Raw genomic sequence first — 11843 nt, 5'->3', positions numbered from 1 at the left:
TAATTACGATAATTTTGATGAGAAATAACTTGATACGTCATTTTGGGGGGGGGGTTTTAGTCAAGTTCCGCGTTGAGCAACATTGCGCAATGTCAACTTTGACCTCTGTTTTTTTCCTCCAATAGCGAGGAGAAATTTCTGGAAAAGTCAGCCCCGGAACGAGCATTCATTTATCTAAACTCAACATTCCTAAAGTAATGGGACAATATAGCATCATGGTTGTCTTTTTTATGATGAAATAATGATTCCGAGAGAAAGCCGCCTTAACTTCCCTAAAGAACATTGTTAAAAAAAACAGTGCTTGTCATGTCAGGTATGACATTATTCAGAGTTTGGGGTGCGCCGGTGAAATACCCGGATGTGTGATAGGCCATGTGCACTTCCATCCAGTCGGCTCTCCTCACCTCATCCAGTCGTTATATCACCTCGTCTGCCAGACGTACCTCCTCCGTAGCAGCGACAACAACCCAAACCACGCAAGTAAGTGTTCACATTCTTTCAATTATCTTATGCCAGCAGCTCCGGCTAATAGTTATAAAAGCTGCGCTGCCTCATAACGAAACTATGTGCCGAGACGAGAAGGTAAAACTGGGACTAGCTAGCTAGCTTCACTTGCTACCATATTTGACCACTTATCTGCAAGGGCACAGTTACTTAAGTGTGTTTTAGGCTTAAGTAAACATCCTTAACGTAGATAATGTCACACCAGAGAGTTTTTGAATGAAAATGATGTACTTGTCCCAAACGTTGTGGGTATTATGTGCAGGAAGCGTGACTTTAATTTGGTGCTTGATTATTGATTTCCTCGAGGAAATGATAATTGTACCGTAGTAGTGCTTGTCCGTCAGCCGTGGAGAGATGGAGAGCCACTTCTTGCGCATGCGTACTTCATATTTGACCTTGTGACGCACGACCCTGCTGGAGGACACGTGGGTTAGGTAGTTAGCAATGTCACGTTTAGCCTCCCCATTTCATCGACCGGTTCATCCACTATCTTTTTAAGCATTTATACAAAAGGCAGCAGCTTTAGGGCAATGTTGAGGGTATTAATTGTACCCATAAATAAGATTCAAAAGTACAAGTCTTGGAGAGAGTTTTCTTTTATTAGTAAAATAATTAAAAGATATGCTTCCAACTTAGCAATTGCATACAAAATACTAACAACCCCATCAGTTGTGTTTTTACTGAATTGGCGATAGTTGAGTGTAAGTTCATTCATTCATTCGATTCCTGTACTGCCTATGGCCACAAGGATCACCCCTGTGTGGTGGTGTGAAATGGACAAATGGACTTAGAGAATAATTGTTTACTCGTACTTTGCTTCCATTCATGACTTGGCAGCGACATCCATTTTTTATTTTAATTTAACCAACCCACATCACGGCAGTTGTTAATACACAAATTTTCTTCTTCTTTGTTTCCGCAGACATGTATCGTCTCCACGCAATCATGAAGCAGGTGAGGCCCGTGTGCAGGACTCTAGCGCCTCACCTCACGCGTGCCTACGCCAAAGACGTCAAGTTCGGTGCAGACGCTCGCGCCCTAATGCTGCAAGGTGTTGACCTGTTGGCTGATACAGTCGCTGTCACCATGGGCCCGAAGGTACAACGAGAACACACAATTTGCACACAATTTGTTAAACCAATTGGTATTCAAGGTTGTAGTATAATTAGCTGCATTATTCATGTTTAAATCATGTGTCAAACTCAAGATCACTTTAAAACCATTATTATTATAATTTTTTTTATAGTGCTAGCCTCATTAGGTTCACTGGGAGCCTCTCCCAGCTGACGTCGGGCGAGAGATGGGGCACACCCTGGACTGGTCACCAGTCAATCGAGTAGCTCAGATAGACAATCATTCATATGCACATTCCCACCCATGGACAACTTGGTCTCTAAAGAACCTAGCATGCATGTTTTTGGAATGTGAGAGGAAGCTGGAGTTCCCGAAGAAACCCAAGCAAGCACAGGGAGACCATCAAAATGTCACACAGAAAGGTCATGGCTGATATTTGAACCTCATAACTGTGAGGCACACATGCTAACCACTAGTCCGCTTTGCTGACCAAACATTTTATTCTCCCAGCTTTTTTCCCCGATTTGAGGAGGGGCACTGAGTTGGGCTGGCTTGCTCCCCCATAGGCTATGTTGCCCATGCTGTCCAAACATCAAAACAAAAAAAACTACCTTAAGTATAATGTGAAACTGAGTGTCCAAGATGAGCCTCAAACATCGAATTATTAGTATAACATTATAAAAGCTAAAAATTATAAGCACATTATAAAATAAAGGTAACTTCTGTCAAAACAATGAAACGGTGTACCTTAACGTTGATGACAAGTGATGACCTTTTTTGAGCACTAAAATTATCGTTTAAAAGTCAACTGGGATTTCATGAGTACTAGCTGCATATTTTTATTGACTGCTCATGCGATCGTTGATGGTTGTACATGTCAATCATCAGACCAGCAACACTGTATCCCCAATGAAAAAAAGCCTCCAATTCTATAATTGAAAGGTAGCAATTATATGATGTTGGGCATTCACTGAACAAATTAATGTATTGCTTTTTTTGATATAGAAATCAACTCTGCAACGTCTGTTTCAGGGCCGCACAGTCATCATCGAGCAGAGCTGGGGTAGCCCGAAGGTGACCAAGGACGGCGTAACGGTGGCCAAGAGCATCGACCTGAAGGACAAGTACAAGAACATCGGCGCCAAGTTGGTGCAGGACGTGGCCAACAACACCAATGAGGAGGCGGGCGACGGGACCACCACCGCCACTGTGCTGGCACGCGCCATCGCCAAGGAGGGCTTCGACACCATCAGCAAAGGCGCCAACCCCGTAGAGATCCGTCGCGGTGTCATGCTGGCCGTCGAGACAGTCATCAGCGAGCTCAAGTGCCTCTCCAAACCCGTCACCACGCCTGAGGAAATTGCACAGGTGAGCGTTCATGATGAGAAGAATGTCAAAATATCTTGAATATAGATCAATGCATTTTTGGTGTTTTTTTTTTTTTTTTTAGGTTGCCACCATCTCAGCCAATGGCGACACAGAGATTGGGAGCGTCATCTCCAACGCCATGAAGAAAGTTGGTCGCAAAGGAGTCATCACTGTGAAGGTGAGCAGCATTTCATGTCACTTTGAGACATTTAAATAGTAGGTTTCACTAATATATAAAGCAGAGGTACTTATTATGTGGACTGTGGTCCATATCTGGACCCAGGCACCTTTTCTCTGACAGTATTTTGACATTCCATTGTAATTTAACCTACGCAATTGTTTGGTTTTACAGTAGTGGTATCACAGTACTAAGGTTTCAGGTTCAAATGTAGGTTTGGCCTTCTGGTCTGGCATTTAGATTTTCTCCCCAGATTTTCTTCTGGTACTGCCAACATTTCAATTCTAGTTCCATTCTGGGTTCATTTTAAGACTCTAAATTGTCAAAAGGTGTGAAAATTAGCGTTAATCTTTTCCATGGGAACTCACAGTCACCTTGCCATGGGGGAAAAAGGGATTGCTTCCTGTCAACCGTTCATTGCTACCGGAATTTCTTCCTTTTTTACTTTTGCTGTATACGCATCTAACTGAGCCATTGTCATTTTGTCTCACCGTACCATGTGTTTTAATGACAGTAAAGGTGTTCATAAAAATGGTCTCTATTGTACTCTTCTAGGATGGAAAAACTCTTCATGATGAGCTGGAGGTCATTGAGGGTATGAAGTTTGACCGTGGTTACATCTCCCCATACTTCATCAACACCGCCAAAGGTAAGAAGCCTCCTTTTTTTTTACCATCCGAACTGCAAAACAACCTACTGTATAGTTGCTTCGAATGACATGGTATTATTGACTGTATATTCCTATTGTGCAGGTCAGAAATGTGAGTTCCAGGATGCTTACCTGCTGCTCAGTGAGAAGAAAATCTCCAGTGTCCAGAGCATCGTTCCCGCCCTGGAGATTGCCAACCAGCACCGCAAGCCTCTGGTCATCGTGGCCGAGGATGTGGATGGAGAGGCCCTCAGCACTCTGGTTCTTAATAGGTCAGCTTTGGAAAAACAAAATACATTAGACACTCATATAAAAAGAAAAGAAGAAAAAATTACATTGGTGTGTTTGTCACTGTCTAGGCTGAAGGTTGGTCTGCAGGTGGTTGCAGTCAAAGCGCCAGGATTCGGGGACAACAGGAAGAACCAGCTGAAGGATATGGCCATCGCCACCGGGGGCACTGTAGGTCCAGTTTTCTACCTTGTACAACAAAGTCTGAAGAGAAAAATGAATCATTGTAAAATGAAGTACAACTACTCACCTTTCGGAAAATATACATTTGTACATTTTATCGAACATCTTAACTTTAATACAAACGCAAGATGACATTACTTAAGTTTGCAATAAAAAACCTAAACTAAAAATAGTTTCCTGTAAACAATAATATAAGAATTAAATAATATTAAAATAAAGTGAAACTACTCATCTTTGAAGACATTTGACTGATGCTTAACTGCTAAATTTAATTACTACAGATGGGCCTAAAAACATTAATTTCACACAATTGATTTGAAATTATTGATTTAATCATCAACTAATCATGTAAAGTTCCAAATGGATTGACCTGCTTGTCAGTAACCAGCGGAGCTTGATCTGTCTCAGCTAATTTTCTTTCGAAAATGTCTTATTTAAATTGATATAAATAATTATTGGTAAGTGATCAATTTTCTGAGTTCATAAAGGAAATTTAGTTGAATGCCCATAAATGTTAAATGTACTTGTGAAAAGGAGAGCTAAACCCAAGCTGTCAAAACTTTATATTTTAAATGTGGATTTATTAGCTACGAAGTATTTCCCCCTCCCCAAAAGTAATGTAATTATTTATTTGTAAAGTTTCAAAAATTGAATGAACTCTCTTATGGGAGGCTGCCATTTTTAGGACTTTTTACGCTCACCAGAATGTGATGTGTATTTACCATTTACGTGTTGTTATGGAGCTTTAGTTACGAAGAAAACCATCCGACGTTAATAAATATTCAGCAAGCAACATATATATTATCGCTGTCGGGCTGAATCCTTCCACCTCTAAAATCACTACTTTTATTAGAAATTTGGGGACACACCATCTTCCTTAACGTTACTAAACACTGCATCTTTCAAGTTAGTATTAGCTTTGAGTTTTGAACCACATCCTCCCATTTGTTTGACATCTTATGGGTCTGTTCCTCAGGTGTTCGGTGACGATGCCGTGGGCGTGGCTCTGGAGGACATCCAGGCGCACGACTTCGGCAAGGTGGGCGAGGTGCAGATCACCAAAGACGACACGCTGCTCCTGAAGGGCGCCGGTGCACCTGCTGACGTGGAGAGGCGGGCGGCCGAGATCGTGGAGCAGCTGGAGAACACCACCAGCGACTACGAGAAGGAGAAGCTCAACGAGCGTCTGGCCAAGCTTTCGGACGGCGTGGCTGTGCTCAAGGTGCGCATGCGGAGAAAGATGTCATAATTGTCACAAACGCGGTGCTAACATAAGCGTTTGTCGTGCAGATCGGAGGGACGAGCGATGTAGAGGTGAACGAGAAGAAAGACCGCGTGACTGACGCCTTGAACGCCACACGGGCAGCCGTGGAGGAAGGCATCGTGCCCGGCGGCGGTTGTGCTCTGCTGCGCTGTATTCCCTCACTGGACACCATCAAACCTGTAAATGCCGACCAGAAGATTGGTTAGTAAAGTGCTGGCACGTGGATGCCATCTTTGAATCACTGACTTAAACCTGCCACCCAGCAAAGCGATGCAGCCGTACCCGATTGAACACACGCACTGTGTGCAGGGTTCGGCAACTAGTTTTCAAGAGTGGCCGATCACTTGGGCACTGGTTTTGTGTACGTTGTGGCGACATCACAAATTGCAGCCTATCAAAATGCCCATAAGCGTTCACAGAAAAATAAAGTTACATTTCCCGATTTTAAGCTAGTGAGACCCTACCGACCGCTGCGTCGCCGCCAGGCCATACAAGCAGCCTATACAGCATATAACAACATATAAAATATTCATATATTGTTTTAATATAGTACTTAACTATATTTATAATTTTATATGCACCTGTGGAGGAAATGGCAAAGCTATTTGCCACCAAAATGTACGCGAGTGATTTACGTCCTGCTCCGGGTGCATTCAAGTGAATGGGGGTGAGCTGAGCCTCTTATGTGCCCACACATTTATTCACGGCCACGTCCTTTCTCTGTTGCAAATCCGCTTCTTCCTCGGCTGTTACTATTTTTTATGAGTTAGTAAAAGTGATAAAGTACAATGTACTGTATGTCCATCCTCAAAACCCAATACAGGCTCGCCATTTAACGTTGCAGGACATCTATAGATCATATCCCTCAGTGTGGGGTAATTTCTTTGCGATGCTGCAGTCGAAGTCTGGTACGGCCACATCACAGTGTGCAGCAGGCCTTAAAATGAAGGATTTTAGGAATAAATAATCAGTCAATTATTTTTTTAAATAGTATTAATTTTAGAAGGCAGTTAACCCCTGCATACTCGTGCTTTGGCATTCTCAAATTCACCTATTAAGCAAATAAAAGTATTACTTTGGGGCTGTTGTGGCATTTTGGTGCCAAGAAATTACATTATGTTGACGTGCATTGAGGAACTTATTTAAGACTACAGTAGTGCTTTGGCGCCTTGTGGCTATCTCGACAAATATAAACCTTTTGGCGGTGTGGCATCAATGACTCATAGAATTTCGCTATTCACGGCAGGGCTGGGTAAACGTGGCGGAACGCTCTACTTCAGAGCCCAATTTCCACTATGAAATTACAAGATTATATTCCAGTAATTAATTCAAAATGTGTCTTCTAAAGTAACATAAAGGCAATGGAATGTGAGACTAAGAGAAAATGTCTTTGGTCATTTGCAGACAAACCAGTCAACCCAGTTTGAACTATTTGGTGGCAAATGGGAGGGGAAAACACATTTTTATCAGCCTGCAGGACCTCTCCTTTAATTTTCGTTCTATTGTTCATCAATAGGTTCAAGCAATATGCAACTTCATTTTTCCGTTCAGTATTTCTTGCAAACGTAAATGCAGCCTTTGAGTGATGTTGCCACGAATCCAATAACGTACATGCATTAAATATGCAAATAATGATAAAATGTTAGAATCAACAAGGTTTTTTTTAATAGTTATCTGTAAATGTGGATAAGTTAATGCTAGTTTGCTTGCTAAATAGGGTTTAGTAGAGAGATAAAACAAAGTAAATGGAAAGCTGTTTGAGGACACGTTGACAATTACAGACCATAGAAATAGGTCATAAATATTGCCCATTGCTGAATTAAACTAGTTTTATGCAGTTATTTCCTGTTCTTTGCACCCATTTAGGCTGAAAACTACTTTTGTCCAAACCTTTATCCAGCCTCTGGTCGTTGTTGCCAAGAAGCCATTACATATAATATATAGGCTTTACACAATCAGGATTTTTAGGGCCGATCAGCGAGTTGAGAAAAAAAAAAAAAAAAAAAAAAAACGCTCACCGATCCGATCACAAGATGGAGGAACGTGTCTATTTAAATCACCTGTTCATTTTCTGTATATACTTGTGTACTTAATTGCTCAAACAAATATATTTCCAATAAATGTATCTTTGTTCCTCTATTTATGCCAGTGAGGCATAGTGACAGACAGAACAAATGAATGGTCTTCTATTAGATGGCAGGAAGTAAATGCAGTAATTAATGTATCCACTTTTTGTGACATTTTTGTTTGTTGGTGTGCCGTCAGATTTTTTTCAATTGTAAAATATGTTCCTTGGCTCCATAAAGGTTGGAAATCACTGCTATAGTCAGATCATATTTTCTCATCAGTGAGGTCAAACCAACATTACATGACAGAAATAAAGGGTGCTAACTTACTGAAATTAAATTACTTTATTTTTAATTAAATTACCTCGCCCACATTGAAACTTTCGGGCATGATTCGACAGAACGGCGGCATGTTTACGTCCAACCGTTCGTGGTACCACTAACTTGTTAGGCTACATGAAATTTTATTGCCTGCTTGTGAGCCGTATCGTATTAAAAGTACGTGAATCAATCAATGTCGTCATTGATCGGATCGGCAAATGATGACATTAAAGCCGATCAGCATAAAATGCTAAATATCGGCTGATACCGATCAGCCCGATAAAATCGGTGTAAAGTCTAATCATATATAAGCGATATAATGTCTGTGTCAACAAGGTTTTGATTTATTTATATAAAAGTTATCTGGAATGAACAGTGGACGACTGGTTAGCACAGCTGCCTCACAGTTCTGAGGACACGGGTTCAAATCCAGCCTCACCTGTGTGGAGTTTGCATGTTCAACCATTTAGAATCGTGAAGCATTCATATTGGTTATAAACATGGCTTATGACCAAAGCAAACCATTTTGAGATACCTTACTTCCTGTTTTGATTTCTTCTGTGGCTGGTTTAGGCAGCAAAATTGTTTGAGCTGAATGAAATGAGTCATCTGCTGGTTGTTACCACGTAGTGATGTCAAATCCTTTGTTCTACATAAACGATTTCACTACCCAGCAATTAGTTTAGGACAAACTCATTTGCTGCCTAAACAGGCAGCTGAGGAAAACGAAGTGGGAACCAACCATTTAGTGTGGAACCATTTACAGTATTTTCTATTACAACAGGCATGGAGTATACGGAATACAATAATAAAAACAGAGGTTTATTGCAGTGCATTTTTTTAAATATATATATATATATAGATGTGAATCCATTAAATCTCAATAAATTTAGACTGCTCTGCTCTAAGCATCTTTTTATCTTTCCTCTCAGGTGTGGACATCATCAGGCGGGCGCTGCGCATCCCCGCCATGACCATTGCCAAGAACGCCGGCGTGGAGGGCTCGCTGGTGGTGGAGAAGATCCTGCAGGGGCCTGCCGAGGTGGGCTACGACGCCATGCTGGGAGAGTACGTCAACATGGTGGAGAAGGGCATCATCGACCCCACCAAGGTAAGGTCTTCTTTGTACATTGTAGCTTCTCCCCAAGATAGAAAAAGGGGGAAAAAATTGGGGGGGAAATGGGACAATTATGTTACTGTAATGCCCGCTCATGTGGGCAAGGTGAGCCACAGTCACCAATACATTTTCAGCAGTTTTGTGAGCTGGACTAACAGTCAACCACACAAATATTAAATGAGAACACAAGCAAGGAGCTGCAGTAGGCTAAAACTAGGGTTTGGCGATTAGGTATTGACCGATACTGGCCTTATTTCAAGGTATCGGGTACTCGTGAAGGCTGCCGATACTAGCCACCGATACTTAAGGCAAAAATCTTTGACATCAAGTTAGTCCTCGTCACCAGTACTTGACACTATCTTGCGGCCGTTTGGCACATCTGCGACTCATGTGCGTCAGGAAAAAAAGTATTTGTTCACAATTTTCTGTCATTGTGTTAATTAAAGTTTTATGTATCAAACATACTAGTATTGACCGGTCGTTATCGGTGAGTACTCGTACTGCTATAATTCTAGAAATAAAGCCAAAACGCTCACACACAGACTCACACCAAAACGCAGACTAAGCCAAAACGCTCACACACAGACTAACGCGACCAAGTTGGGCCAACCCCACTTCAGTTTCTGACATTAATCACTAGGCCACACCCCTTAAAGGCAGACGTCTAGCACAAATACTACAGTATGTACAGTAATAACACGTTATAAGACCAGTTTGTCTTTACATTGTTTTATGTTATGTAATACAGAAGGGCTCCACAATATTGTAAAGGTTTTTTTTTTTTAATCCTGTGAGAGAGAGATTTATATATATATATATATATATATATATATATATATATATTAGTGCTAGAGGACTCTTGCACAATTGTTTTTTGTCAATGTCTTTATGTCTCCAAAGTGTTCTGTAAATTGACTGTCTGTTGTACTAGAACGGCTCCAACTACCGGAGACAAATTCCTTGTGTGTTTTGGACATACTTGGCAAATAAAGATGATTCTGAGAGAGAGAGAGAGAGAGAGAGAGAGAGAGATATATATATATATATATATATAAAAAAAAGAGTGGAATAGAAAATGCAGCAGGAAACAGTTTCCCGCGTCCTCTCTCATACTTATCATACAAGGAGATGAGTATACACCGCTCCGTTTGTTCTTTGAAGCGTTGTAATAAACAGGTCCCTCTGCTGGTCACTTTTAGTATTACAGTTGATTCACTGTATATTCCAGTAACCCAACATTGTAGCAGACCCTGCATTGTGACTATTGCACACATGAACAATAGAGACTTTTTTTCATCTTTGTGTGTGGGGTCTGTCACAGATTTAAAAAAAATATATATATATTTGAAGATATTTAAGATTTGTATGTACCCGGCCTAAGTCAAGGTACAACAGTTTGTTGCATGTGTGTGTTTCACAGATACGCTGACACGTTTTTCTCTCTGTGCAGGTGGTGCGGACGGCCCTCCTGGACGCGGCGGGCGTGGCCTCGCTGCTTTCCACTGCTGAGGCGGTCGTCACGGAGATCCCCAAGGAGGACAAGGAGATGCCGGCCGGCGGCATGGGCGGAATGGGCGGCATGGGCGGCATGGGGGGCGGTATGGGTTTCTAAAAGGGAACCGCCCGGCTTACCTTGTCGCTCCCTCGTCCCCTTCACAACTGTATAGACTAAACAAAATGGCGCCTCTGAGACTCTGCTGCCATAACTCACTGTACCCGACCGACAGGAAATTGGCACTACAAGTGGTTAACCCCTCGATTTGCCTACCGGGAGGAGATCCGCTTGTTTTCCACATCAGTTAATCCACAACACCCTGTAAAATATGTGCAACTGTGTAGTTGGGGGGGGGGGGGGGGGGGGCATTTTCTTCCCCTGCAGGAACTCTCCACCAAGTTTACAGTAGCGGTGCCCTCTATGGGTCGGGCTTATGTTGACCACTTCACTAGTAAGTCAAGCTCACTCCCAAGAGTTAGATGTGAGGATTTAGTAAGGATGATAACCATCAGTCAAGGGTCATTGTTTGGATCTGCGTGGATTTCCTGTAGTGGAAATCTGTCTCAACTTCCTGTAAAGATCATGTTTTAAAAAAAAAAAAAAAAAAAAAGGTAACCCTGTTAGAAAAAAATAATCAAGCAGAGTGTGGAGTGACGCCAGGAATGTGTCGCTGTCATTTGTATTTGTCTTGACTTAATTTTTGTTTTTTTATATATATGTCATGGTTTTGCCCTGCTGATGAAGCAGGTGTTGCTTTGATTTAATTAAACCAATTTTTCAAATTATTTGGGTTTCATTGTTTGCTTGTGATTATATACAGAGTGCCTACAATGTAATAACCCAAATGAGGTCTGTTTACGAAATATCAAATTATTTCATATCTTGATTTTTGAGTCTAATAGTAACAGGACAAGACATCATCCTGTTAAGACCGCATTTAAAAAAAAAAAAAAATTGCACACTAGCAGTGATGATTCATTTTTTTGTTGGTGTTGTTTCCCCGTGTATATTCAATAAATGCAAATTCTTCTGTTGACCTCTGGTTCTTTTAATAGTTGCAAAGGTTTATGCATTTTTTTTAAAATAGCATACAAGTATTGAGTGTTCGTTTTATAATGTATACTGATTAGTGATTGTTTCGCTGTGCATATTCAATAAATCTAAATTGTTTGCCTCAGGTTCTTTTAGTTCCCATCAATATCAGTCTTTGTTCCTTTTAGGGTGCAAGTAAACAAAGTAAAACTACTCCCCCTGGCATGTGTTTCTCTGCATTTTATGGGTACAGCCAAAATAGGGTGAAGTTTTATTTAAATGGAATTACTTGTATTGTTCTGAG

The 11843-nt window shown here is 41.3% G+C and overlaps 1 protein-coding gene across 1 annotated transcript; it reads left to right on the top strand.

Moving 5' to 3' along the window:
* Nucleotides 1–365: 365 nt before the first annotated feature.
* On the top strand, nt 366–11685 carry hspd1 (heat shock 60 protein 1). Its single transcript, XM_061692202.1, has 11 exons — nt 366–480; nt 1427–1602; nt 2611–2946; nt 3029–3124; nt 3680–3773; nt 3877–4045; nt 4133–4232; nt 5221–5466; nt 5535–5709; nt 8828–9006; nt 10463–11685. The coding sequence occupies exons 2-11, from the start codon at nt 1429–1431 to the stop codon at nt 10622–10624; spliced, it is 1731 nt and encodes a 576-aa protein (XP_061548186.1). The 5' UTR covers nt 366–480; nt 1427–1428; the 3' UTR covers nt 10625–11685.
* The last annotated feature ends 158 nt before the right edge of the window (nt 11686–11843 follow it).

This window comes from Phycodurus eques, chromosome 12 (genome assembly GCF_024500275.1).
Source record: "Phycodurus eques isolate BA_2022a chromosome 12, UOR_Pequ_1.1, whole genome shotgun sequence".
Classification (NCBI taxonomy): Eukaryota; Metazoa; Chordata; class Actinopteri; order Syngnathiformes; family Syngnathidae; genus Phycodurus; species Phycodurus eques.
This window is presented reverse-complemented; position numbering and strand designations above follow the sequence as displayed.

Coding starts and splice junctions, on each gene's coding strand:
- hspd1 (XM_061692202.1), top strand. CDS start 1,429: ATGTATCGTCTCCACGCAATCATGAAGCAGGTGAGGCCCGTGTGCAGG. Junction 1,603..2,610: donor CTGTCACCATGGGCCCGAAG/GTACAACGAGAA, acceptor CGTCTGTTTCAG/GGCCGCACAGTCATCATCGA. Junction 9,007..10,462: donor GCATCATCGACCCCACCAAG/GTAAGGTCTTCT, acceptor CTCTCTGTGCAG/GTGGTGCGGACGGCCCTCCT.